Source organism: Megascapheus bottae, chromosome 3 (assembly GCF_031878675.1).
Source record: "Megascapheus bottae isolate mThoBot1 chromosome 3, mThoBot2.hap1, whole genome shotgun sequence".
Taxonomy (NCBI): Eukaryota; Metazoa; Chordata; class Mammalia; order Rodentia; family Geomyidae; genus Megascapheus; species Megascapheus bottae.
The window spans coordinates 85,610,565-85,637,034 of NC_143511.1; the positions used below are offsets into that span (position 1 = coordinate 85,610,565).

Genomic DNA, 26,470 nt, shown 5'->3' on the forward strand with positions numbered 1-26,470 from the left:
AACCTGACCCGGGAACAAGCCGACTACTGCGTGTCCCACATGAAGCCCTACGTGGATGGCAAGGGCCGAGAGCTCCCCACGGCCTTCGATTATGTCGAGTTCACCCGCTCGCTCTTCGTGAATTGATCCTCAGCTAGCCTGACCTCCACATTGCTTGCCCTGCTGCATGTGACTTCCTCTGTGCCCACTGAGAATATTCCACGCACTTCCTTCAGTGTAACCGTAAGCCTGCTTAGCTTGGTTAAGACTTAGTAGAAAATGGTGCTTCAATAAACCGCTTCTGGTCTGGTCACAATCACCATGTTGCTGTGGGGACCCACACCTGTGTCTTGAACCAGCTGCCCTCATTCCAACCTAGACAACCCTAAGCAGCTGGCTCCCTCCATCCTTGCTCTCCCCACCCACCACCACCCCGCCCCATCTTCTGTGTTCATGTAAAAGACAATAAAGGACTCTCAACTCTCCCCCTAGAAACGTCTCTTCATTTGGCTCACACAGCTCGCCCCTGCTGTGCTCACAGCGGCCCTCAGGTGCCTATCTCTGAGGCCAGCTGCTCCAAGTCCTCCGTCTCCCGGGGCCCCTGTTGCGTGAAGGCCGAGCTCAGCTGCCACACCTTCACCGTGCCCTTGGCGTCACCAGCAGCCAAGAGCCGTGTCTGCTGGCTGTTAAATTCCAGACAGTAGACAGGGCTTCCATCGTGGGTCTGCATGATGGATGCTGTGGGCTTCTGGGAGCTTTTCTGGAGATCAAACAGCTGCACATCTCCTGCAGGGAGACATTTAGAAACTAAGACCACCCCACCAGCTGTGGGAGGTCATCTTGGCTCCATGGGCAGTCAGTCCCCAGCCCAGGACCCAGGCACCAGCTGGGTGCCAAACCCCACTGGACGAGGTTAGGCCCATGGCCTTCTCCTACCATCCCCAGAAGCAGCTGCAAAAACCAGGGGGCGCACGGGGGACCAGCGCACGGCAAACAGGTACTTGTGGGACAACTGCAGTGAGGTCAGGGGCTGTGCCTGCAGCATGGAGTAGAGGTGGACGTGGCCATCCGTCCCCGCGCTCAGGAAGAGATTCCTGCATAGGACACAGCAGAGCCAGACACGGGGATGGGCAATGACTGGGCATACAGGCACGGCCAGGCTGCCTGAGCCATCAGCTCGGCATTCCCTTTGCCCCAGACACGGGGTGAGTCCTCACAAGGGGCGAGCCAGGACCAATCAAAATGCACAACCAGGCTCACAGCGGAGTCCATACCTGTGGAAGGGGGAGCAGCTCACAGAGTAGATGGGGCCCCCGTGGGGAGAGAAGGTGAACTGCGCAGGAGCCCGCAGAGGTACAGAGCTGGGCATGCGTGTGAGCGCTGCCTCCTCTGCAGCCAGTGAGCACTTGATGGGGAAGCCACCTTCTGTGGCCAGCACAAACAGGCTGGGGTCGAAGCTGGAGAAAGACACAGCGGTGGCGCCCACCTCGGTCTCGCCCCGCGATGGCTGTGAAGAAGTGGCAGCGGTGAGGTCGGGGCTTCGGATGGCTCAGTCCCCAGGGCCGCAGGCCTCCTCAGGCCCTACCTTCTTCAGCTTGCTGCTCCGTGGCAGCTGCTGCACAACCACAGCAAAGCCCTCTGTGAGCTGCAGCTGGCCGGCCCCAACCCCCTGCCAGAGCAGCACCTTCCCGTCGGTGGCCACGCTCAGCACCTGGAACCGGTGGCTGTGCTGGGGCTCCGGCAGCCAGAGAACCTGGGGTGACAGGGCGGGACGGTGTGAACACATGGCCCCTAGTGCTCCCCGCTCCCCACTATAGTCACTTTCAGGAAAAGGAGTTCCCCAGAACAGGAGGGGCAGGACCCAGCCTCCCCCTTCCCCCCCCCCCCCCGGGGCACTCAGGGCCTGAGGTCCTTTCCCGACCCAGAATCCCAGCACTGAGGGTGCTGCAGCTCACACAGCCTCCTGTAGAGGCCGGGACAGCGGAGGAGCTCCGAACACGCTGCTGACCTTCCCCCATGGAGGGCGAGGGCCTTCCCTTGGTCTCAAGTCGTGAGCCCTGTCCCCCTCCTGACCTGGTACACAGGGTCCGTGTGGGTGTCATCAGTCAGGCCTGTGCGCCACAGCAGGGGGTCCTCGGGCCTGCTCAAGTCCCATACCAGCACCTCTCCATTGTACAGCCCTCCTGCCGAGAGCCAGGCCAGGCCTCAGCTCTGCCACAGCCAGCACTACAGCTTCCCACCCAGGCACTGGCTATGGAGCCAAGGCAGAGGGCCTCATCCTTGAAATCCCCACCTCAACTCTCCAGATGCCCCTTCCTCCCAGTGCCATGCCAACCTGTGCCTGGCACACCCCAGAAGGTGGGGCAGCCTTGCCATCTCCTTAGGCCTTGGGGCCTTCCCCTGCCACTTCTGCAGGGAGGAAGCCAGCCTGGGACGGGAGGAGGCCAGCCCTGAGAGGCTGAGGCAGTGAGGCTGGCACAGGGCGTGCACTCACCTGCTATGTGGGCGGGCTGGGTGGGGTGAAAGGCCAGGCACATGACAGCGCTGGGCACCTCCACCACTGCCAGCGGCTGCTGGGGATTCAGCCCACGCCGGTCCAGGTTCCAGGCACACACGAAGGACTTGAGTGTACTCCAGTCGCCATCATCCAACCTGTGCAGACACGCTTAGCACCAGTCATCTTCTACCTCCCCACCAAACAGACACGTTTGCCGGTGCCCCCTCCCACCCAAACACAGCATTCTAGGGGCATGGTGACACCTTGAGAGCACCATGCCTGGAGAGTCCAAGGCCCTAGCCAGAAGCATGGCCTAGCGGTAGAGTGCTGGCCTAGAGGTAGAGTGCTTGCCTAGCATGAATGAAGACCTGGGTTTGATTCCTCGGTACCATACACAGAAAAAGCTGGAAGTGGTGCTGAGGCTCAAATGGTAGAGCACTAGCCTTGAGAAGCCCAAGGAAAGTGCCTGGACCCTGAGTTCAAGTCCTCGGACTGGCAAAAAAAGAGTCCAAGGCCCTGGAGATGAGGCAAGGGACATCAAAATACAGGCACAGAGAAACAGCTGGCAAAGGAAAGGTAGGCTGCTACACAGCCCCACCCCTGCATTCTCCCTGCCCAGATGGCCTAGAGTGGCCACATTCTCAGGGTACACAGGCCCACATGCATCTTGAGGTCTCCACTGGCCCCACTACCTGTCCCAGCAGTCACTCACCGACCATAGGCACAGGCCAGCACAGAGCCTGTGGCATTCCAGGAAATGCTGGTGACATGCAGACCCTGTGCCTGCGCTGGGGGGTAGCACAGCGTGTGCAGACAGGACACCTGCAGAGACAAGTCATCTTCAAGGCCCAGCCCCAAAGCCACACAGCAGTGGCTTGGTGCAGCACCTGGCCTGTGCAGCCAAGCCCAAAAAGCTGTCCACAGCCACAGCCACTGCCCAGTCCTGAAGGAAAGTGCAACCCTTCACCCTACCACTGCCCTACCCCTTGAGCCACAGCACCACTTCCAGTTTTTCTGGTGGTTAACTGGAGATGAGTCTCATGGACTTTAGTGCCTGGGCTGGCTTTGAACCATGATCCTCAGATCGTAGCCTCCTAACTAGCTAGGATTATAGGTGTGAGCCACTGTGCAGGGTCTTGAACTCAGGGTCTTTTGCTCATTCAGCTTATTTGCTAAGCTGACACTCTACCACTAGAACTACAGCTCCACCTTAAACTTTCTGCTAGTTAATTAGAAGTATGAGTCTGTTGAACTTTTCTGCCTGGGCTGGCTTGAACCCTGATCCTCAGGACTCAGCCTCTTGAGCCGCTAGGATAATAGGTATAAGCCATTGGTGTCCAACTAAATTTATTTTTCTGTGTATGCAAGTCTTGAGGCTTGAATTCAGGGCATCACATTCTTGTTTTCTTTTTTCCAGATCTAGGGCTTGAACTCAGGGCCTGAGCACTGTCCTTGGGCTTTCTCAAGGCTAGAACTCTACCACTTGAGCCACAGCACTATTCCCAGCTTTTCTCTGTGTGTGGGGGTCATAGGGCTTGAACTCGGCCTGGGCGCTGTCCCTGAGCTCTTCAGCTGAAGGCTACCCCCCTACCCCTGGGCCTGGGTGCTGTCCCTGAGCTCTACAGCTCAAGGTATGCCTTACCCTTGAGCCAAGCCCAATTTCCCATTTTTCTAGAGGTTAATTGGAGATAAAGTCTCAGGTCCTTCTGTGCCCAGGCTGGCTTTGAACCTCGATCCTCAGATCTCAGCCTCCTGAGTAGCTAGGATTATAGGCGTGAGCCATTGTGCCCACCTGTCTCTGAGCACCATTTTGTTTTTGTTTGCCTTATGGTACTCCAGTCTCATAGGAAGCCATGGGTATGAGACTCTTGGGTGCCTTGAGCAGTAAAGGCAATGCCACACAAAGACTCCAGATCAGCACCAGGCCAGAGCAGCCCTTCAGGTACACGGGCGCAGGTACAGGCTGCTCTGTAACCTTTACCTCTCCAGCAGGAAGATGGACAGTCTGACAGTACCATCTCCCAGAACAGGGGCCAGGACTCAAGGAGCACAAAAAACAAATTAACAGCGGCAGCTGGGCACTAGTGCCACTGAAACTTGGAGGGCTAGGGGGACATGTGGGGTGGCTCCAGCCTGAGCTGGCAACATAGGTCCTACCGTCTGCTGTGGCTCGGACCAGTTCACCTCGAAGCCATCGAAGGCATGGCTCTGCCAGTTCTTGTTCAGCTCCCGGATGACCATGGCCTCCACTCGGCGGAGAAAGGCCACCAGCCTCGGGCTGTGGTGCCGGGGCAAAGGCAGCACAGCCACTGGCTCGGGGGCCTCCGTCTGCACCTGGGCATCTGCATGCTTCCGGGCCTGGGTGGACACCTCGGTGGTGGCGATGCTCGCTGTCTGGCAGCTTTTCTAGGAGGGAGAAATAAACCAGCGTCGCGATGTGGCGGCACACATGCCCTCTTCACACTAGCTCGCTCGGGTGCTATCTCTAGATGCTTTCTGTGCCCAGTGGACCCTCTTCCTGTCACCAGGAGGCACCCTCTGGTGGCTGAGGTTGGAGATGACACAGAAGGGGACACGTGACTTGCAGCCAGACAACCAGAGCTTTGTATCACTCTGTATCTTCTCCCAGCCAGTGATTGGCTCAGCTACGGTCATGTGACCCAAATAAGCCAGTAGGAGGCTGTGCTGGGACATTTGCTAGGTACCTATGGAGGGGAGGGGGGGACTCAGCTAGGAGGCTAGCAGGTAACAAGATTGGCCCCTTGCAGCCAGCACTGGCCACCACCTGGCCACCAGTAGACGCTGCGCCCTGCCACTGCTCCCCCCACAGGATGCTCCAGAGGGCGGAAGAGGGACCCATGCCCCCTCCACACAGCCACCTGTCTGCAAGGACCTCCTTGCTCAGCTGGGAACAGGTGCAGGCATTGGATCAGCAGAGGAAATGCCAGCCTACGTCCACACACTTCTCATCTTTACCAAAGGATGGCTGGCAAGAGCCGGCCTTGTGCCCACTATTGTCCAGCACAGGCTAGGACCCCGTCAAACAGCTGATTGTAGGGCACAGGAACCCAGCACAGGCACCCCACCCTCCCCATTGTACCTGCTCAGTCCTTCCAGCTGGTAAACGAGCATATGTCCCTGGTATGTGGCACAGGGTTTGGCATGCAGGAGAGATACAATTGTGTATATTCACAGGGCCAACGCACAGGACAAGAGGTGCAAGAGGCCTATGTTCCAGGTGCTTCAGTGAGGGTGGGAATGATGGGACAAATAAATGTGGAAAACCCCAAGTCCTTGGGCAGAGGCAGAGATACTGAAAGGACTCAGGAGGCTGGACCGTCAAGCTGGGAAGGAGGCCACCTCTGCGGTGGTGAAATGGGCTGAGAAGTGAAGCAGAGTCAGGAGCTTCAGGAAGGAGTCCCACGCAGGGGCAGGCGGGCCAGAGCAAAACCTCAGCTCAGTCAGGAACCAGTGGCTCAGGTCTGTGATCCTAGCTACTCGAGAGGCTGAGATCTAAGGATCTTAATTTAAAATCAGCCCAGGCGGAAAGGTATGTAAGATTCTTTCTTTTTTTTTGGCCAGCACTGGGCCTTGAACTCAGGGCCTGGGCACTGTCCTTGGATTTTTCTCAAGGCTAGGGCTCCACCACTTGAGCCACAGCACCATTTCTGGCTTTTTTCTCTGTATGTGGTATGGGGGAATTGAACCTGGGTCTTCGTGCATGCTAGGTAAGCACTCTACCACTAGGCCAAACTCCCAATCCATGACTCTTATCTCTACTTGGAAACTATAAAACAAATAAACAGAAGTAGAGCTGTGGTACAGCACTAGCCTTAAACAAAGACCTTAGGTATAATACCTTAGGCCTCAAGACCAGCACCAAAAAAACGTAAGTTTAGTGAGCTGGACTGCATATGACTGGATCTGAAACCGAGCGTACACCCAAAAGACAAGAATCACCAGTGCCACAGGAAAAGAGACAGAGGCCCCCAGCTCTCCCAGGACCAGTGGGCTTCCCTCCCCAGGGAGCTCCAGGGCAGCTGCAGGAAGCATCTGCCAAAGGCTAGGTGAGTTTCACTATTCTAACACTATAGGCCTCTGCCACTCATTGCCCTGGCCAATCAGCTTGGGAGCACTGCATGACCGAGGCAAGGGCCAAAGGTGACCAGTCCAGGGTGAGGGAGGGTGCACTTCAAGAGGTGGCGGCAAGGCGTGGAAGGCTCAGGTGCAGTGGAGCATTTCCTGGGAGATGGAAAATGACACTGGTCTCCACCCTGTCCTCAAGGTACTCAGCCTCTGGGTCAAAGACAGCACCCACTGAGGAAGAAAGCCCTGGTGCTAGACAGAGAGGACAGCAGTGCTGGGAGGGACCTAGAAGCCACTGAACTGCACTGTTGTTGAAAAAGACCAGGCGTGGTATTTCACATCTGTAATGAAAGCACGAAGGAGGCAGAGGTTGGAGGATTAGGACTTCAAAGTCAGCCTGGACTACATAATAAGAAAAAAACAGGAGTTTAAAAAATTAAAAACTTGGGGTCGGGAGTTTAGCCTAGTGGTAGTGCTTGCCTAGCATGCACGAAGACCCGGGTTTGATTCCTTGGTACCCCACATACATAGCAAAAAGCTGGAAGTGGTGCTGAGGCTCAAGTGGTAGAGTACTAGCCTTGAGAAAGTCCAAGGACAGTGCTCAAGCCCAGGACTGGCAAAAAATAAAAATAAAAAATGGAACCAGGAGAGCTGGTGGCTCATATCTATCATCCTTGCTACTCAGTATGCTGATACCTGAGGATTGTGGTTCAAAGCCATCTGGAGCAGGAAAAGTTTGTAAGACTCATCTCCAAGAAAACACCAAAAAACCAGAAGTAGAGCTGTGGCTCAAAGTGACAGGGTATTAGCCTTAAGCACAAAAAGCTCAGGGATAGTTCCTAGGCCCTGAGTTCAAGCTCTATGGTATGCACGCTCATGCATGCACACACGCACACACGCACACACGCATGCACACACGCACACCCTAGCTGAACATGAGTGTTTCAGAAGGTTGAGGTGTAAAGGATCACAGTTTAAAGCCAACCAAGGCAAGAAAGTCCATGAGACTCCTGTCTCCAATCAACCAGCAAAAAAGCCAGAAGTGGAGATACTGCTCAAGTGTGTGACAGCCAGCCTTGAATGAAAAAGCTAAGATGGGCCGGGAGTTTGGCCTAGTGGTAGAGTGCTTGCCTAGCATGCACGAAGACCCAGGTTCGATTCCTTGGTACCACATACTTAGAAAAAGCCAAAAGTGGTGCTGAGGCTCAAGTGGTAGAGCTCCAGCCTTGAGAAAGTCCAAGGACAGTGCGCAGGCCCTGAGCTCAAGCCCAGAACTGGCAAAAAAAAAAAAGAAAAAGAAAAAACTAAGAGACAGCAGCCAGGCCGAGGCGAAGCATTAGTACTGACATAACTAAACAAACAGGCTGGAAGAGAGCATAGTATATTGGTAGAGTCATCACCCAGCATCCACAAAGCCCTGAGTTTGATTCCTCAGTACCTCACATATAGAAAAAGCCAGAAGTGGTGCTGCGGCTCAAGTGGTAGAGCTCTAGCCTTGAGAAAGCCCAAGAACAGTGTTCAGGCCCTGAGCTCAAGCTCAGGACTGGCAAAAAAAAAAAAAAAAAATATATATATATATATATATATGGGGCTGGGAATGTAGTTTAATGGTAGAGTGCTTGCCTAGCATGCATGAAGCTCTGGGTTCAATTCCTCAGTATCACAAACAGAAAAGGCCAGAGGTGGCACTGCAGCTCAAGTGGTAGAGTGCTCACCTTGAGCAAAAGAAGCTCAGGGACAATACCAAGGTCCAAGGTCCTGAGCTCAAGCCCCAAGACTAGTTAAATAAAATAAAAAAGCAGGGGGATAGCTAGGACAGCTCCTCTCAGATAGTTCAATGGGCGCCAACATAGAAAATTATCTTTACGTGAGCAGCTTTGTAGTTTGGAATTGGCGGTCACATTCCGAGAACTCACAGCACCCACGTTGCAGAAAGTCACGGGCTGGCGTAGGCCAAACCACTGATTCAAATCCTAAATCCTAATGGAGCTTGAATGATTCACACCTGCAATCCTAGCTACGCAGGAGACTTAAATCCAATCCAAGGCAGCAAAGTCCATGGAACACCATCTCCAAAATAACCAGCAAAAGGCCAGGCTACTGACTTGGCTCAAGTGGTAGAGCACCAACTAAGCTAGGAAGCTAAACAAGCACAAGGCAACCCTAAATTCAAACCTAGGGTTATTCAAAAGAATCCTCAACTCTAACCAAGGTTAGGATCCTATCCTCTGTCAACAGTTCAGCACATAGCAAGAAAAGAAGTTAGACTATTAATGTTTAATGTTTTGCTTTTTAAATCCCTCTTGAAGCACAAATATATTACAATGTTGCAATGTTCAACTTTTCTACAGGAACTTACCAAATAAAGGAACTAAATAAAAATTTAGTTACAATACACATCAAAGAGTTTATTGATAATAAAGAAAAACTGGAAACGGCCTAATGGTTCATCAAACTGGCACTGTTTAAATAAAATGAAGTTTAAGAAGCTTTTGTTAGGCTAGGCTAGGGTTGAAGCTCAGTTGCAGAGTACTTCCTTAGGGTATTCAAGGTCACTTCAAAAAAGGGAGAAAAAATTAAAAGGGAAATTTACATTTTTACTTTTTTTTTTCTTGCCAGTCCTGGGGCTTGAACTCAGGGCCTTTTTTACTTATTATCATTATTATTATTATTATTACAGTGCTGGGAACTGACCCTACATCAGAAACAAAATCCAATCTGGCACTAATGACTCACACCTGTAAGCTTAGCAGCTCAGGAGCCTGAGACCTAAAGGATCTCAATTCAGGGGCCAAGAGTTTGGCCTGGTGGTAGAGTGCTTGCCTAGCATGCATAAAGACCCAGGTTCAATTCCTCAGAACCACATATATAGAAAAAGCTGGAAGTGGTGCTGTGGTTCAAGTGGCAGACTACCAGCCTTGAGAAAGCCCAAGGACAATGCTCAGGCCCTGAGTTCAAGCTCCAGGACTGGCAAAAAATAAAAATAAAAAAGGTGCTCAATTCAAAGCCAGTCTGACAGAAAAGTATGGGAGACCCCATCTCCAATTCATCATCCAGACGAGGGGCTGGAGGTACAGTTCAAATGATACAGCACTAACCATGAGCAAGAGAGCTGAGCAAAAGGGTAAGGCCAAGATTTCAAGCCCTGATACTAGCACCAGAACAAAACTGGAGACTGGAGTTATGTTAAAATACAGAACATGTATGTAATTTGCACAAGTCCCTGGGTTCAATCCTAAGGCCTAAATAGATAAGAATAAGAATCTCTAGCCAGTGCAATGTCCTGGGTCCAACCCCCAGTATGTAAAAAAGGAAAGACCAAAAAAAAAAAAAATAGAAATTTCCTTCAGACCTGGCACAGTGGCTCACACCTATAATCCTAGACACTCAAGAGGCTCAAATCTGAGGATCTGGGTTCAAAGACTCTTATCTCCAATTAACCACTAGATAACGGGAAGTGGGGCTGTGGCTCAGGGGTGGGGCAGTAGCTTTGAGCTGAAGAGCTCAGGGACAGTGCCCAGGCCCAGAGTTCAAATCCCATGAACCACCAAAAAAAAATAATAATATATATATGCATCCTTCAGGACAGGAGAGAAATGGCAATGGGCTACGGAATGACCTGTATGGATATAATTCATATATAACCCAATATATAAACCTATATACTCCAAGTAACACATCATTTCTTACAAGCTTAAGGTTAAAGCTATCCACAGAAACCTCAGGCGCCTCCATCTCACTCCCTGCTCCCCAGTCTCCCTCAGTCTTCCTCATCGAACTGGTCCTCACTACCTCAATAGATCCCATCCCAGAATCTCCTAAAATCTCCATCTTCAGAACTGTTGTTTAAATGTCAGTGCAAAAATAAAAATAAAATAATAAATATCAGTGCATGACATTTCTATTTACCTTCATTGAAGATGTGACAGACTGAACTGGATTTGCTTTGGGACAGAAGCATTCCTATGCAGTAAAGGCACAGGGAAGAAGGGCTTGGAGCCAGCTCAGATCCTGGCTGGACATCTGCAGACATCAAGGCATCAGGCAAATACCTATGTGTTCTCAAGATCATCATTTCCTGGAGAGCCTGGGAATGTGGCTGAGGGTTAGAGTGTTTGCCTAGCATGCAGAAAGCCCTGGGTTCCATTCCTCATTATCACGTAATCAGAAAAAAGCAGGAAGCAGCACTGTGGCAAGCCCTGAGTGAAAGAAACTCAGGGACAGTGCTCAGGCCCTGAATTCAAGCCCCAGGACTGACTGGCAAAAAAAGAAAAAGAAAAGAAAAAACATTAACGTTGCTGACCAAGGCTATCCAGGGTTTCAATAACCTATATTTCCTCTTCTGCAAAACACACAGCTTATTTTCATGCAAGATGGAAAGACCACATCCATACAATGCAAGATCTTTCTTTTGTTGTGTCTCTGTGTGCATGCTGGCACTGTAGCTTAACTGTCTCTTTCTCCACTCAAAGCTAGTAATCTACCACCTGAGGCACAGCTCACTTCTGTCAATTGGAGACAAACAGTCTCACAGACTTTCCTGAAGGGACTGGCTTTGAACTTTGATCACCAGACCTTGGGCTGCTGAGTATCTAGGAATATAGGTATGAGCCACCACCAGCGCTGAGCACAAGAGCTTTTTTTTTTTTTTTTTTTTTTTGCTGATCCTGGGGTGTGAACTCATGGCCTGCATGCTGTCCCTGAGCTTCTTTTGCTCAAAGATGACATTCTAACACTTGTATCATAGCTATATTTCTGGCTTTTTCAGTAGCTAATGGGAGATAAGAGGCTCACAGAGGCCAGGAATTTGGCCTAATGGTAGAGTGCTTGCCTAGTGTCCACAAAGGTCTGGGTTCGATTCCTCAATATCATGTTCATAGAAAAAGCTGGAAATGGTGCTATGGCTCAAGAGGTAGAGTGCTAACCTTGAGAAAGCCCAAGGACAGTGCTCAGGCCCTGAGTTCAAACCCCAGGACTGGTTTTATTTTTTTTATTTTTTATTTTTTATTTTGCCAGTCCTGGGCTTGAGCTCAGGGCCTGAGCACTGTCCTTGGACTTTCTCAAGGCTGGAGCTCTACCACTTGAGCCTCAGCACCACTTCTGGCTTTTTTCTATATGTGGTACCAAGGAATCGAACTCAGGTCTTCGTGCATGCTAGGCAAGCACTTTAACCACTAGGCCAAATTCCCGGCCCCCAGGGCTGGTTTTAAAAAAAGAGGCTCATAGACTTTATTGACTGGTCTGGCTTTAAATTGTGACCCTCTGATCTGTTACTTGAGTAGCTATGATTACAAAGGATTATAGGCATAAATGACTGGTGCCCAGCTACTCTTTTCTTTTCTTTGTGTGTGTGTGTGTGTGTGTGTGTGTGTGTGTGTGTGTGTGTATCTGGTGTATATCTGTCTGTCTGTCCATCCAGGGGTTTGAATTCAGGGCCTGGGCACTGTCCCTATGGTTTTTCTGCTCAAAGCTAGTGCTTTAGTCACTTAAGTCACAGTTCCACTTAGGCTTTTGGGTAGTTATTTGAAGGTAAGAGTCTCAAGGAGTTTCCTGCCAAGGCTGGTTTCAAACTACGATCCTCAGATCTAAGCCTCTTGAGTAACTAAAAAGATTATAGCTGTGAACCATCAACTAAAGGCTTTTTAACCCTCCTGTCCTTCAGACCTCACCTGGGATCCCCGTCTCTTCTGCTCCACATGCTTCCTCAAACAAATCTGCCAGGAAACCAAGACCTTCCGACCAGCCACATGCTCAGCCTGGACTGCTTTACTTAGCTCTCACTTTTCCAAGTCTGCTACAAAGATCACCTGGAAGAAACCCTCCTTGGATTTTGTTTGTTTTGGCCAGTCCTGGGGCTTGAATTCAGTGCCTATGCACTATCCCTAAGCCTCTTTGTGCTTAAGGCTAGCACTCTACCACCTGAGCCACACTGCCACTTCTGGCTTTTCTGAGTACTTGACTAGAGATAAGTCTCAGGAACTTTTCTGCTGGAGCTGGCTTCAAGCTGTGATCCTCACGTCTCAGCCTCCTGAGAAGGTAGGATTACAGGTGTGAGCCTCTGGTGCCTGGCTTGTTTTTGCTGTTGTTGCTGCTGCTGTTGTTTTTTGGGTCCTGAGTCCTAAACTTTGAGCCAACAGGCTGCACTCTACAACCTGAGCCACAGTGCCACTTCTGGCTTTTAATATGATTTAACTGAGATAAGAACCTCACAGACCTTCCTGCCTGGATGGTTTCAAACGGCAGATCTCAGCCTCCTGCATTGCTAGGAGTGCAGGTGTGAAACCCATCTTGCAATCCACCAACTGCGTGGAGTCCCCCAGCCAGGTGGGAGGATTCAGCTCACACCATACATGAGATCGGCTTACTACAAATGCAGTTCCTCTGCTCTCCTTCCCTCGATGGCCGAGGGACCTCCAGTGTGCAGAGGCTCAAATCTGCACCCACGTCCTATCGGGGAGACCGGGCCGGGCTTTCCTCTCATCGCGGCGCCTCTACCGTGTTTCCTTCCTCTTTTTTCCTTTTTCTTTTCTGTTTTTGATTAAACCACTTAGTGAAGCTACTTATCACCAGGAACGCCATTACAAACTTTACGGGACACCCACGGGGAGTGGGGTCCTCGCAGATCGTCCTCCGGAGGCTGGGGACGGCTGGGTCACCACCTGAGCCCTCGGCCCGCCTCAGGGCCGGGCCCGGCGTCCCGCCCGCCCGCCCGCCCGCGGCTCCCGAGCCGGGCCCGCGCCCTCACCGTCTCCCCGCGGATGCCCTGGGCCACCCTCCACTGCGAGGGCACGGACGCCACGCCCAGGGTCTCGTCTTGCAGCGGCCCGGACCTCCCGGGACCCTCGGCGTTCGCATTCCCGCGGGTCGCCAGCTCCGCGACGCCAGCGCTTCCCGCCCGGAGGAGCCGAGAGGCTGGCACACGGGTTGCTATAGTGACGGCCCCGCCCACCCGCGCCTGCGTACTCCGACGTGACCCCGACGCCGGCTCCCTCCGCGCGTGCGTGAGCGGAAGTCAGGGCGAGTGAAGCGGGAGACACCATTTTTGAAGCGGTCGTGCAATGGTTTCCCCCACGGCCCAAGAAGAAAAATTAAAAAAGTGAATGTTTTTTTTTCCGCAGATATCGCCATACGTGTGTGTGTGGTTTGCGATACCTCCAAGAAACGACTCGGTTGACAACGTGCCGCTCCTTCTGGGCAAAAGAACTGCGGAGGTGAAGCACCGGTTCCAGGTTCAAAGATGGCGCCGGGAGGCCGGGCGCGGAGGCGAGGGTGGAGGCTGCCGGAGGCCGCGGCGGCCTGCTCGGCGGGGCTGGGCCCCGAGTTCCCTCCGCCCGCCACGCGGCCCTGCGCTCCCGGGCTCCAGGCCGGCCCGCCGCGACGCCCCGGGCTCCTGAGGACAAAACTGCGTGTGGAACCCAAGTATGGCTTCGTTGTATTCAGGCAAAGGCTGCTGATGAGAAATATTCATCCGTAGATCTCAAGTGAGGTGGACTAGTCGGGAAGCCAAACTGAGGGAATCTACCACACACACACGCACAGCACGAGCTCCCAGCTCACTGTCATTCACACATATGTCTGCTGGGGGTGCTGATGGTCAGAGACGGAGCTGCTCCAAACCACCCAGCAAGAGCTTACAGGTGGCCTGCCTGGCCCCCGAGCCAAGCATGCTGTGGGCCTCTAGGTAGGGAACCCACAGTTAGGTCTCCAGGATTCTCCTCCTCCTGTCTCAGACATAGAATCCTGCCCAGTTCTGGTTCGGGGTGTACCACCCAGAGCCTTTCCAATCCAGACGGTGTTCAAGCCAAAGCCACAGAGACAGGTTAGATTACCAGCACTGGAGGCCAAAAAAAAAAAAAAAAGGCAACAGAAATGCTTCCCTAGATAAAATTGTCCATGTGATGACCTCTTAACCCTAGAAGAACTTGGAAATATCATCAAGGAATCTAAAACTCACACTCAGAAAGGACTCCAAAAGTCCCAGGTGCGTGGGGTTGGTGGTGCCACCTGTAAGTCCCGCCCACTGCAAAGCTGAGTGAGGGACAAAGATGGGTTGTTAGTTCAAGTCTAGCCACAGGGGGGGAAAAAACTGCATCTCAGTCAACAAAACAGGTCTCCCATTTTCTGGAAATTATATGTAGGACTAGTGTCCCCTAGGCAAAAGTTCCAGAACCTATCTGAAAAAATAACAATAACAACAACAAAAAAAAGGGCCAGGAATTTCAGCCTAACAAACACAAGTGCTCAGGCCCTGAGCTCAAGCTCACAACTGGCAAAAAATAAATAAATAGATAGATAGATAGATAGATAGATAGATAGATAGATAAAATAATCCTTCCCATCCCATCCCCATCTTGCCTCCACGAAATCAACATTCTCCACTCAGATTCCAGCCTGCCTTCACCTATCTGGAAATGTCCCAGCACAAAAGGTGAACAAAGGGGTCTCCACATACTCATTAGAATACTTTCCTGTGCTTGATTTAGGCAGGAAGAAAAGGCTTAAGGGGTAAAAGTCCATGTTGCCTATTTCTCTTCCCTGAGACTCAGAAAGACAAATCCTCCTCTCATACTCATTGGTGAGCAACAGGCTAGGAAGCCATCATTCACCCGACTGACATTTGTTTTGTATGTGCCCATCAGGGGAGTTGAATTCACGGCCTTGGCACTCTACCTTAGCTTTTGTGCTGAAGGCTTGCACTGTTCCACTTGAGCCATGGCTCTACTTCTGGCATTTTTTTTTTTTTTTTTTTGCCAGTCCTGGTGACTGAACTCAAGACCTGAGCACTGTCCTTGGGTTTTCCTCAAGGCTAGAACCCTACCACTTGAGCCATAGCACCACTTCCAGCTTTTTTCTGTGTATGTGGTACCAAAGAATTGAACCCAGGTCTTGGTGCATGCTAGGCAAGCACTCTACCACTAGGCCAAACTCCTGGCCCCTACTTCTGGCATTTTGGTGGCTAATTGGAGATAAGAAGCTCGTACCCTATCCTGTCTTTAAGCCATGATCTCAGCCTTCTGAGTGGCTATGATTACAGGTATGAGCCACTTGACCTTGTGCTGGCTAGTCTCAGGGCCTGAGCACTGTCCTTGGCCTTTTACAGTGCTAGAGCTCTACCACTTGAGCCATAGCACCACTTCTGGCTTTTTCTATATATGTGGTACCAAGGAATCAAACCTGGGTCTTCATGCATGCTAGGCAAGCACTCCACCACTAAGCCAAATTCCTGGCCTGAAAAGTTCTCATTTCTCCTCCTCCTGCTCCTCCCCCTATTCTTCTTTCTTCTTTCTTCTTCTTTTGTGAGTCATGGGGCTTGAACTCTGGGCCTGGGCATTGTCCCTGAGCAATTCAGTTCAAGGCTATGGCCCCATCCCTTGAGCCACAGCCCCGGTTCCCCTTTTCTAGTGATTAATTGGAGAGTCTCACAGTCTTCATTGCCTGGGCTGGCCTTGAACCACAATCCTCAGATCTCAGCCCCCCGGAGTAGCTAGGATTACAGGTGTGAGCCATTGCACCTGGCTAAAAGGACTCAGTTCTAGCCCCAGTTCATTCCTGGACTGGGCACCACCTATGCTTCATTTTCCTCCATAACTGGGATGATGAGCCTTTGTCACCAGGCCCAGCCATCTTCAAGACAGAATCTTTCAGGCTTCTCTGCCTGACTGTCCTCAAACCTTGATCGTTTGGTGTCAGTCTCTCAGTTGCCTAGAATGATAGGCTGGCACCACTACCACCACCATGTCCAGCTAGTGTTTTTGTTTTTATTTTGTTTGTTGTTGTTGTTGTTGTTGTTTGTGGGTCATGGTGCTTGCACTTGCCCTGGGCATCGTCCCTGAGCTCTGCAGCTTAAGGCTGCTGCCCTACCCTGAGCCAAGCCCCACTTCCCTGTTTTCTAGTGATTAATTGGAGATAAGAATCTCAGGTCCTTTTGTGCACAGGCTGGCTTTGAACCTTGATCCTCAGATCTCAGCCTCTTGAGTAGCTAAGATTACAGGCATGAGCCACCACACCCAGCTGGTCCAGCTACTGTTAAGAGGGGGTCTAGAGACTATTTGTGTGGGCTTGTCTTGAACTTCTGCTATCTGATCTCAGTCACAGAGGTGCTTATCATGATAGGTGTGAGCCACAACACTGGCTCATGATTTTTTTTTCCCCTTCATTCCTGGGTCTTGAAATTAGGGTCTGAGTCCTGTCCTGCAGCTTAGGTATTCAAGACTAGTGCTCTATCACTTTTTTTTTTTTTTTTAGTGGATCATTGGAGTTTCCAGGAGTTTTCCTACCCAGGCTGGCTTGGAACTGTGATCCTCAGATCTCAGCCTTCCAGGTATATGCCACCAGGCCTCAGTCTTTTTTGCTTTCTTTATTTTTACTTTCTTTTTTTTTTTTTCTTTTTTTTCTTTTTTTTGCCAGTCCGGGGCTTGAGCTCAGGGCCTGAGCACTGTCCTTGGACTTTCTCAAGGCTAGAACTCTACCACTTGAGCCTCACCACCACTTCCGGCTATATATGTGGTACCAAGGAATCGAACCCAAGTCTTCGTGCATGCTAGGCAAGCACTTTAACCACTAGGCCAAACTCCCGGCCCCTCTTTATTTTTACTTTCAAAATAGTATCCTGTATCCTGGGGCTGGGAATGTGGTTTAATGGTGAAGTTCTTGCCTACCATGCAGGAATCCCTGGGATCCATTCTTTATTATCACATAAATAGAAAAAGCCAGAAATGGTGCTGTGGCTCAGGTGGTAGAGTGCTAGTCTTGAGAAAAAGAAGCTTAGAGGGCCGGGAGTTTGGCCTAGTGGTTAAAGTGCTTGCCTAGCATGCATGAAGACCCGGGTTCGATTCCTTGGTACCGCATACATAGAAAAAAGCCGGAAGTGGTGCTGAGGCTCAAGTGATAGAGCTCTAGCCTTGAGAAAGTCCAAGGACATTGCTCAGGCCCTGAGCTCAAGCCCAGGACTGGCAAAAAAAAAAAGAAAAAGAAACTTAGGGACAGTGACCAGGAAGACTTCAAGTGCCAGGACTATAATCCAAGTTCAGTTTCAGACCTTGATCATTTCATATATCTCCAGTAGCTAGGATTTCAATTATGCATGGCTAGGGCCTGACCCTGAGCTGATATTTCTACCTCCCAAGTATGAAGCTTCCTGACTGAGGCCAGGGACAGTGAAATATACACAAGCGCTGTTGGAGAGCAAGTGGACAACATGGCAACGTGTTAAAAGCCATTATTATTTACTCTGCAATTACAGTTACAGGGATGTACTCTAAGTAAATAACCATATATGGGTGCCAAGATTTAGCTGCTAGGAAGTGTATCATTGCACTGCTTATGGTAACAAACAGGAATTCCTTTAAGTTGTCACTGCTGAGTCTGAGTAAAATAAAATATAGCACATGTGCCTAAGAAAAGGACTACATGGGCCAGGAGTTTGGCCTAGGGGTAGAGTGCTTGCCTAGCATGCACGAAGACCAGGGTTTGATTCCTCAGTACCACATATATAGAAAAAAGCTGGAAGTGGTGCTGAGGCTCAAGTAATAGAGCTCTAGCCTTGAGAAAGTCCAAGGACAGTGCCCAGGCCCTGAGCTCAAGCCCAGGACTGGCAAAAAAAAAAGTAAAAGGACTACACATAGTGGCACACCCATGTAATCCCAGCTATACTGGAGACAGAGATAGGAGAATCCATCTCTGATTTCTTTTTTACTTTCTTTTTTTTTTTTTTTTTTTTTTTTTGTGTTTCATGGAACTTGAACTGTGGGCCTGGGCCTGGCCATTGTCCCTGAGCTCTTCAGCTTAAGGCTACCACCCTACCCCTTGAGCCTCAGCTCCATTTCCAGTTTTTTGGTAGTTAATTACAGATAAGAGTCTCAGGGACTTTAGTGCCCAGGCTGAGTTTGAATGGTGATCCTCAGATCTCAGCCTCCTGAGTAGCTAGGATTACAGGCATGAGCCATTGGTACCTGGACATGAAACTCATATTTCTAATAAAAACCAAAAAGCCAGAATTAGAGATGTTGCTCAATTGCTAGAGGACCAACTTTGAAGAGAATAAAGCTAAGGGAACCAGGCACTGATGGCTCACACCTGTAATCCTAACTACTGAGGAGGTTGAGATCCGAGGACTGCGAGTCAAAGCCTACCTTGGCAGGAAAGTTAGTGGTGAGTCTCTTCTTTTTCTTTTCTTTTCTTTTCTTTTTTTTTTTCTTTTTGTTGGTGATGGGGCTTGAACTCTGGGCCTGGGTGCTGCCCCTGAGCTCTTCAGTTCAAGGGTACCCCTTGAGTCACGGCTCCACTTCATCGTGGTGAGTCTCTTATCTAATTAACCACCAGAAAACCAGAAGTGGAGCTGTAGCTTACTTAGAAGAACATTAGTTGTTTGTTGTTGTTGTTGTTGTTGTTGTTTTATGGTTTCCTTTGGCCAGTCTTGGGCCTTGAACTCAGGGCCTGGGCACTGACTGAGCTTTCTCAAGGCTAGAGCTCTACTACTTGGGCAACAGTACCATTTCTGGCTTTTTTCTATGTGTGTGGTACCAAGGAATTGAACCTGGGTCTTTGTGCATGCTAGGCAAGCACTCTACCAGTAGGCCAAACTCTTGGCCTGGAAGAATAGTAGTTTTACGCAGGCATAGTACCTAAGCCCTGAGTTCAAGTCTCATAACTGACAAGAAAGGAAGAAAGAAAAAAAGAAAGAAAGAGTAAGCTAAGGGACACTGCCTAGGCCCTGAGTTCAAGCCCCAATACCAACACACACACACACACACACACACACACACACACACACACGAAGTGAGGAACACATCTTACATCTATAGATCATTTCTTATAAGGCTGAGGCAGGATTGATTGAACCTAGTAGACAGGATAAAAAAGACTGACCTTTCCAGGCTGGCCTCAAACTCCTGGACTCAAGTGACCTTCCCACCTTAGCCTCCTAAGTAGCTGGGACTACAGTTTTTCACTATTGAACCTGGCTTAAATTTTAATTGAAATGTCATTATTATTATTATTATTGCCAGTTCTAGGGCTTGAACTTGGGGTTGGGCACTGTTCCTGAGCTTCTCTTGCTCAAGGTTAGCACTCTACCACTTGAGTCACAGCACCACTTCTGGCATTTTCTGTTTATGTGGCACGGGGGAATTGAACTCAAGGCTTCATGCATGATAGGTAAGCATTCTACCACTAGGCCACCTTCCCAGCCCCTGCCATAACTTTTTAGTGAGCACAGAGGAGCAAGAGCTCGGCATTCGGCTGGGCACAGTGGCTCGTGCCTATAATCCTAGCTATTCAGAAGGCTGAGATCTGAGGATCACAGTTTGAAGCCAGCCCAGGCAGGAAAGTCTATGAGTCTCTCATCTCTAATTAACAGAAAACCAGAAGCAGTATTGTAGCTTGGTGGTAGAGCATTAGTTTTGAGCTAAAGATAATGTCCCTGAGTTCAAATCTCACTACTGACAGAAAAATTTTAAAAAGTTAGGGAATTACAATTAAAACAACAACAGAAACAACAGAGGAAGCTCAGGCTGGGGATGTAACTGGATGGCTGACACTCTGCTGCCTAGCATAGATAGGGCCTTTGCACCAGCACAGAAAATAAAAGGCCAGGAATCGTAGTACATATCTGTGGTCCCATTTATTAGGAAAGCAGAGGTAGTGGGATTGATTACAGTTTAATACATGCATGCTTGATAAAGTTACTTTTTTTTTTTTTTTTTGCCAGTCCTGGGCTTGAGCTCAGGGCGTGAGCACTGTCCTTGGAATTTCTCAAGGCTAGAGCTCTACCACTTGAGCCTCAGCACCACTTCCGGCTTTCTTCTATGTATGTGGTACCAAGGAATCGAACCCGGGTCTTCATGCATGCTAGGCAAGCACTTTAACCCCTAGGCCAAACTCCCGGCCCTTGATAAAGTTAAAATGAGACTCTATCTGAAAAACTAAAAGCAAATGGATTGGAGGTGTGGCTCAAACAGGAAGTCCTGAGTTCAATTCCTAGTACCCTGGTACCACAAAAAACAACAACAACAACAACAACAAAAAAACCTGTAAGTTCCTACTTGGGCAGGGGGAACTGTAGGACCAAGTCCCCTTTAAAGGTTGATCCTCTGGAGTGTCTTAAAATGTCAGAGGGCAGTCCTGGGCTCCAAGCATCTAAGCCATCAGCCCCCACGAGTAGCCTTAGGGAGTCTGAGACATCTGAGTTAAAATCCAGGTTATTCTAGTCCTTCGGAGCTAGTACAAGTTGCCTCTCAGAATTGTGTGTTTACTTATTTTCAGTAAAATGCTCGAACTCAGGGCCTGGTTGCTGTCTCTTAGCCTTATTATTATTATTATTATTATTGTTATTATTATTATTATTATTATTTTGGGTTTTTTTGTGTGCCTTGTGGCTTGAACGCTGGGCCTGGGCACTGTCCCGAAGCTCTTCAGCTCAAGGCTACTGCCCTATCCCTTGAGCATCAGCCCCACTTCATGTTTTTCTAATGGTTCACTGGAGATGAGTCTCACAGTCTTTACTGCCCAGGCTGGCTTTGAACTGTGATCCTCAGATCTCAGCCTCCTGGGTAGCTAGGATCACAGGCGTGAGTCATTGTGCCCACCTAGCCTTTTTGCTTAAGACTGGTACTCTAGTAACATGAAGCCCTGGGTTCTATTCCTCAGTATCACATAAACAGAGAAAGCCAGAAATGGCACTGTGGCTCCAGTGATAGAGTGCTAGCCTTGAGCAAAAGAAGCTTAGGGACAGTGCCCAGACCCTGAGTTCATAAACAAGTAAATAAGTAGATAAACAAGTAAATAAACTAATAAATACAATGAATAAAAAATAAACAGGATAATGCCATTGTAGGTGCTGAACAGACCATAACTACCCAGAGCCATAGAAAGAGCAGGCAAACACAACTAGAGAACTGTGTTGGAAAGTCATCTGGCCTCAGGTTAATGAACATCCGTGGCTCTCAGAGGCTGCTGGCCATGGTGGGCTAAGGCAAAGGAACTCTTTTGCTTTGCTACCACTCTCTCATTGCATGTTGGGAATGCAGGCAGAGATGCCCTGCATTCCTGAGAATCCAGGAAGCAAAGATTGTGGAAGCTGACAAAGGAAGGGTGGGGCCTTAAGGGCCTGATTGAAGCTGGGAAGAGCTGGCTGAGTGCTAAGTGGTGTGTGTGTGTGTGTGTCCTTGGACTTTCTCAAGGCTAGAGCTCTACCACTTGAGCCTCAGCACCACTTCCAGCTTTTTTTTTTTCTATGTATGTGGTACCAAGGAATTGAACCCAGGTCTTGGTGCATGCTAGGCAAGCACTCTACCACTAGGCCAAACTCCCGGGCCCTCATTTTTTTTTTTTAAGTGTTTAATTAGAGAAATAAGAGTCTCACAGAGTTTCTCTCCACCCTGGCTACCATCCTCAGATCTCAGACTCCTGAGTAGCTAGGATTTACAAGCATGAGCACTAGCTCTCTGCTTGGTTTTTGCTGCTTCCCTCCATCTTCCCCCCTTTCTTTTTTTCTTTATATATTTCTTTCTTTCTTTCTATTTTAGTGTTGTTTGTCATGAGGCTTGGGCACTGTCCCTGAGCTCTGTGCTAAAGGCTAGTTAGTGCCTTATCACTGGAAGCCACAATGCCACTTCCAGTTTCCTGGTGATTAATTGAAGATAAGAGTCTCCCTCCCTTTCCTGCCGGAGTTGGTTTTGAACCATGATCTTTGGATCTCCTGAGTAGCTAGGATTACAGGTGTGAGCCACCGGCTTTTAGTAGCAGCCCTGGGGTTTGAACCGAGGTCCTTGCCCTTCACCAGTCAGCCAGCATTTTCTGCTTAAGCTGCCCATCCAGCTGTACTTGTTGCTGGTTATTTTTGGAGATGGAGTCTAGTGGATTTTTCTGCTTTGGCTGGCTTCAGACCTCAATCCTCCAGATCCTAGCCTCCTGAATATTTTCATTTAAGTAATATGGTCCTAAGGTCCAAAACTTAGCATTACAACACAGCAAACAATACAACACTTCCCTGCCGTCCATTCCCCTTTTCTGCAGCCACCCAACAGGGCCATAGGAGCTAAAGAGGATAAAGCCCTTCGGCCCACGCCACTCTGTGAAATAGGGACGACCACATAGTTTTGGACTTCCTATTTTCCCTTCACCTTAGTTTTCCTTCTTTGTGTTCCTGGCTAGAGTATTCCAGTGATAATATGACGCCTAAAGGTGGTTAGATTGTTGCCGAGTCTTCTCTTTTAGGAAGCATGTTGCCATGAGTACAGGCAGGCAGCATGAACCCTAGAAGGGCCCCAGAGGGCCTCAATGTCCTCTTCAGTGATGCAAATCCTTTATCCTCTATATATGCTCCTGGCCAAGGGTAGCAGTTCTTTAGCAGTTTACCGTGTGTGTGTGTGTGTGTGTGTGTGTGTGTGTGTGTGTGTGTGTGTGTGTGGCTTAAACTTGGGGCCTGCATTTCTGTGTTGCACTTGTTTTACTCAAAGCTAGCACCCCGCTCCTTGAGCCATAGCTCTACTTCCAGCTTTTGGTGGTTAATTGGAGAAGAGTCCCAGGATTTTCCTGTTCGGGCTGGCTTCAAATCTCAGTTCTCAGGGGCTGGGAGTTTGGCCTAGTGGTTAAAGTGCTTGCCTAGCATGCACGAAGACCTGGGTTCGATTCCTCCGTACCACATACATAGAAAAAAGCCAGAAGTGGTGCTGAGGCTCAAGTGGTAGAGCTCTAACCTTGAAAAAGTCCAAAGACAGTGCTCAAGCCCTAAGCTCAAGCACAGGACTGGCAAAAAAAAAAAAAAAAATCTCAGATCTCACCCTCTATGGTATTTTAGATTACAGGCATAAGCCATCTTCCTCTGGGCAGGTTTGCTTGTTTTTACATGGCTACAAATGAAATCATTCAGTAGTCACTATTTTGTGCCTCTTGCACTCAACTTTCTAGATGCATGCTTCATTCAGATCTTCCTGTGCAAGCTGCAGTTCATTTATTCCCACTGCTTGCCTGTTCCTTTCTATGAACATCTTACAATGTATTCATTCTACTGGGGACAGACATGTCTATTGTTTCCAGGTTTGGGCGCTAGGAATCTTGATAGGCACATTCTTGAACACATTCATCACACCCAGTGGTGCACATGTGTATCTGAGTATACATTTCTATTGGAGTTACAGGCAGGAGGGCATCTGAAGGGTAAAGGCTTTGTACACACTGCTCCGTGTAGGTGGACTGGACACAGTCTTCAGAGTGGATCCGTCATCCTCTCCTTAGCTGTCAGGAATACCTTATTTGCCCTGAACTCAAAGCCCTGCAGGTAGATGCTGGCTGTTCTCCCTGTAATTCTAGACACTCAGGAGACTGAGATCTACTAATCAGGATTTGAGGCCAGCCCAGGTAGTAAAGTCTATGAGACTCTGATCTCCAATGAACTATCAACAAGCTAGAAGTAGAGGTGTAGTTCAAGTAGTAGAGTGCAAGCCTTGGGTGAAAAAGGTAAGAGAGAGTGCACTGGCCCTAGTTCAAGTCCCCAGTACTGGCACAAAGAAGAAGAAGGAGGGAAAAAAAAAAAACCCTCTACATTTCTTTGTGTTTATTCTGGCACATCATTTCCAGCGTTTTGGAGCTTAAATGGAGAAAAGTCTCATGGAGTTTCCTACCCTAGGTTAGCTTCAAATCACCATCTTTAATGCTTAGCCTTTTGAGATTAAAGATTGAGCCACTTGCGCCAGACATCATCATCATCAACACTTTATTTTTCCTTAGTTCTGGGCTTGAGCTCAGGACCTGGGCAGTATCCCTGAGCTTCTTTTGCTTAAGGTTAACACTCTACCACTTGAGCCAAAGTGCTACTTCTGGCTTTTCCTTTTTTTTTTTGTCAGTCATGGGACTTGAACTTTGGGCCTGGGCCCTGTCCCTGAGCTCTTCAGCTCAAGGCTACTAACCTACTCCTTGAGCCACAGCCCCACTTCCAGTTTTCTAATGGTTAATTGGAGCCAACATGTCCGGCTTACTTCTGGCTTTTTCTGTGTATGTGATAACAAAAAATCAAATCCAGGGCTTCCTGCATGCTAGGCAAACACTCAAACGCTCTATCACCAGGTCACACTTCTGGCTCCATCATTGATTGATTGATTGATTGATTGTTCAGCTATAGCTTTTATTTAACAGTAACTGGAGGCATTACAAAATAAGCTGCAAAAAGGGAAATGGGAAAACACTTGAGAACCGCTGGCTGAGGCTTAGTAAAAGGACTTTCACTGTTGCTGAGGCCTCACTGTAGGTCAGACAAAGAAACTTTTTTTTTTTTTTTTGGCTAGCCCTGAGGCTGAAACTAAGGGCTTGAGCACTATCCTTGGGCTTTCTCAATACTAGAGCTCTACCACTTGAGCCACAGCACCACTTCTATATATGTGGTACTGAGGAATTGAACCCAGGTTTTCATGAATGCTAGGCAAGCACTTACCACTAGCTGGCCATTTAAGAAAAAAACAGTAATTTTTATTTTCTTTCTTTTCTTTTTTCTTTTTTTTTTTTTTCTGCCAGTCTTGGAAACTAGGCCACACTCCTGGCCTTTTCCTTTTCCTATTTTTTGCCGTCCTGGGTTTGAGCTCAGAGCCTGAGCCCTGTCCTTGGACTTTCTCAAGGATAGAGCTCTACCATTTGGGCCTCAACACCACTTCCAGCTTTTTTTCTATGTATGTGGTACTGAGGATTTGGACCTAGGTCTTCATGCATGCTAGGCAAGCACTCTGCTACTAGGCCAAACTCCCAGCCTTTTGTGCGTGTGTGTGTGCATGTGTGTGTGTGTGATGGGGCTTGAACTTGGCCTGGGTGTTAGCTCTTCAGCTCAAGGCTACCACCCTACCCTTGAGCCAAGTCCCACTTCTCATTTTCAAGAGGTTAACTGGAGATAAGAGTCACAGGTCCTTTTGTACGCCGGATAGCTTTGAACTTTGATCCTCAGATCTCAGCCTTCCTTTTTTCTGTTTTTGTCAGCGACAGAGCTTGAACTCAGGGCTTGGGTTGCTGTTACTGCGTTTTGCTAAAGGCTAGCACTCTACCACTTGAGCCACAATACCACTGGTTTTCTGATGTTTAATTGGAAATAAGTGTCTGATGGATTTTCTTGCCCTGGCTGGCTTTGAACTTCAGTCTTCAGATCTCAGTCTCCTGAGTAGCTGGGATTACAAGTGTAAGCCACCAGCTCATACTTTTGTTTCTTTTAGGCCAGAACAGACTCTTTCTCTCTCTCTCTGTACATATATATGTGTGAGTGTGTGTGTGTGTGTGTGTATGTGTGTTATTGGAGATAAGAGTCTAATAGAGTTATATATATATGTGTGTGTGTGTATGTGTGTTATTGGAGATAAGAGTCTAATAGAGTTATATATATATGTGTGTGTGTGTGTGTGTGTTATTGGAGATAAGAGTCTAATAGAGTTATATATATGTGTGTGTGTGTGTGTGTTATTGGAGATAAGAGTCTAATAGAGTTATATATATGTGTGTGTGTGTGTGTGTGTGTGTGTGTGTGTTATTGGAGATAAGAGTCTAATAGATTTTCCTGACTGGGCTGGCTTAAAATCCTCTTATCTCTGGGGAGGGAAATGGGGACCAAGACATGAAAAAGGGTATCAATGTTTGTGAAGTAATGCACCTTCTATCTGGTGAATAAAACTCTTCTATTAATTACAATAAAAAATATATGAAAAGAAAAAAAATCCTCTTATCTCTGAACCATAATTCTCCTATCTCTGCCTCTTAAGTAGCTAGAATAATTGTTTTCTGAAGTAAGTGGAAGATGACTAGATGAATCTATGTATCTGTTTCTTTCTTCTTTTTTTTTTTTTTTTTTTTTTGCCACTCCTGGGCTTGAGCTCAGAGCTTGAGCACTGTCCTTGGACTTTCTCAAGGCTAGAGCTCTACCACTTGAGCCTCAGCACC

The 26,470-nt window shown here is 48.8% G+C and overlaps 2 protein-coding genes across 3 annotated transcripts in view; one reads left to right on the forward strand and one right to left on the reverse strand.

Moving 5' to 3' along the window:
* Window positions 1-474, forward strand: part of Sptan1 (spectrin alpha, non-erythrocytic 1) — a 67,544-nt gene extending 67,070 nt beyond the window's left edge. For both annotated transcript variants that reach the window (XM_090330787.1, XM_090330788.1), the window contains one exon: window positions 1-474. In XM_090330787.1, the coding sequence (XP_090186913.1) occupies window positions 1-126 (126 nt within the window). In that variant the 3' untranslated portion in view covers window positions 127-474.
* The window catches only part of Dync2i2 (dynein 2 intermediate chain 2), a 26,863-nt gene continuing 855 nt past the window's right edge, over window positions 463-26,470 (reverse strand). The window contains exons 2-11 of the mRNA XM_090329394.1: window positions 13,715-13,952; window positions 13,308-13,551; window positions 4,634-4,882; window positions 3,189-3,298; window positions 2,474-2,631; window positions 2,053-2,162; window positions 1,565-1,732; window positions 1,254-1,486; window positions 916-1,073; window positions 463-765 (exon numbers count right to left, since the gene is read on the reverse strand). Coding sequence (XP_090185520.1) covers window positions 527-765; window positions 916-1,073; window positions 1,254-1,486; window positions 1,565-1,732; window positions 2,053-2,162; window positions 2,474-2,631; window positions 3,189-3,298; window positions 4,634-4,882; window positions 13,308-13,551; window positions 13,715-13,952 — 1,907 coding nt within the window. The 3' untranslated portion in view covers window positions 463-526. The remainder of the gene's footprint in view (window positions 766-915; window positions 1,074-1,253; window positions 1,487-1,564; window positions 1,733-2,052; window positions 2,163-2,473; window positions 2,632-3,188; window positions 3,299-4,633; window positions 4,883-13,307; window positions 13,552-13,714; window positions 13,953-26,470) is intronic.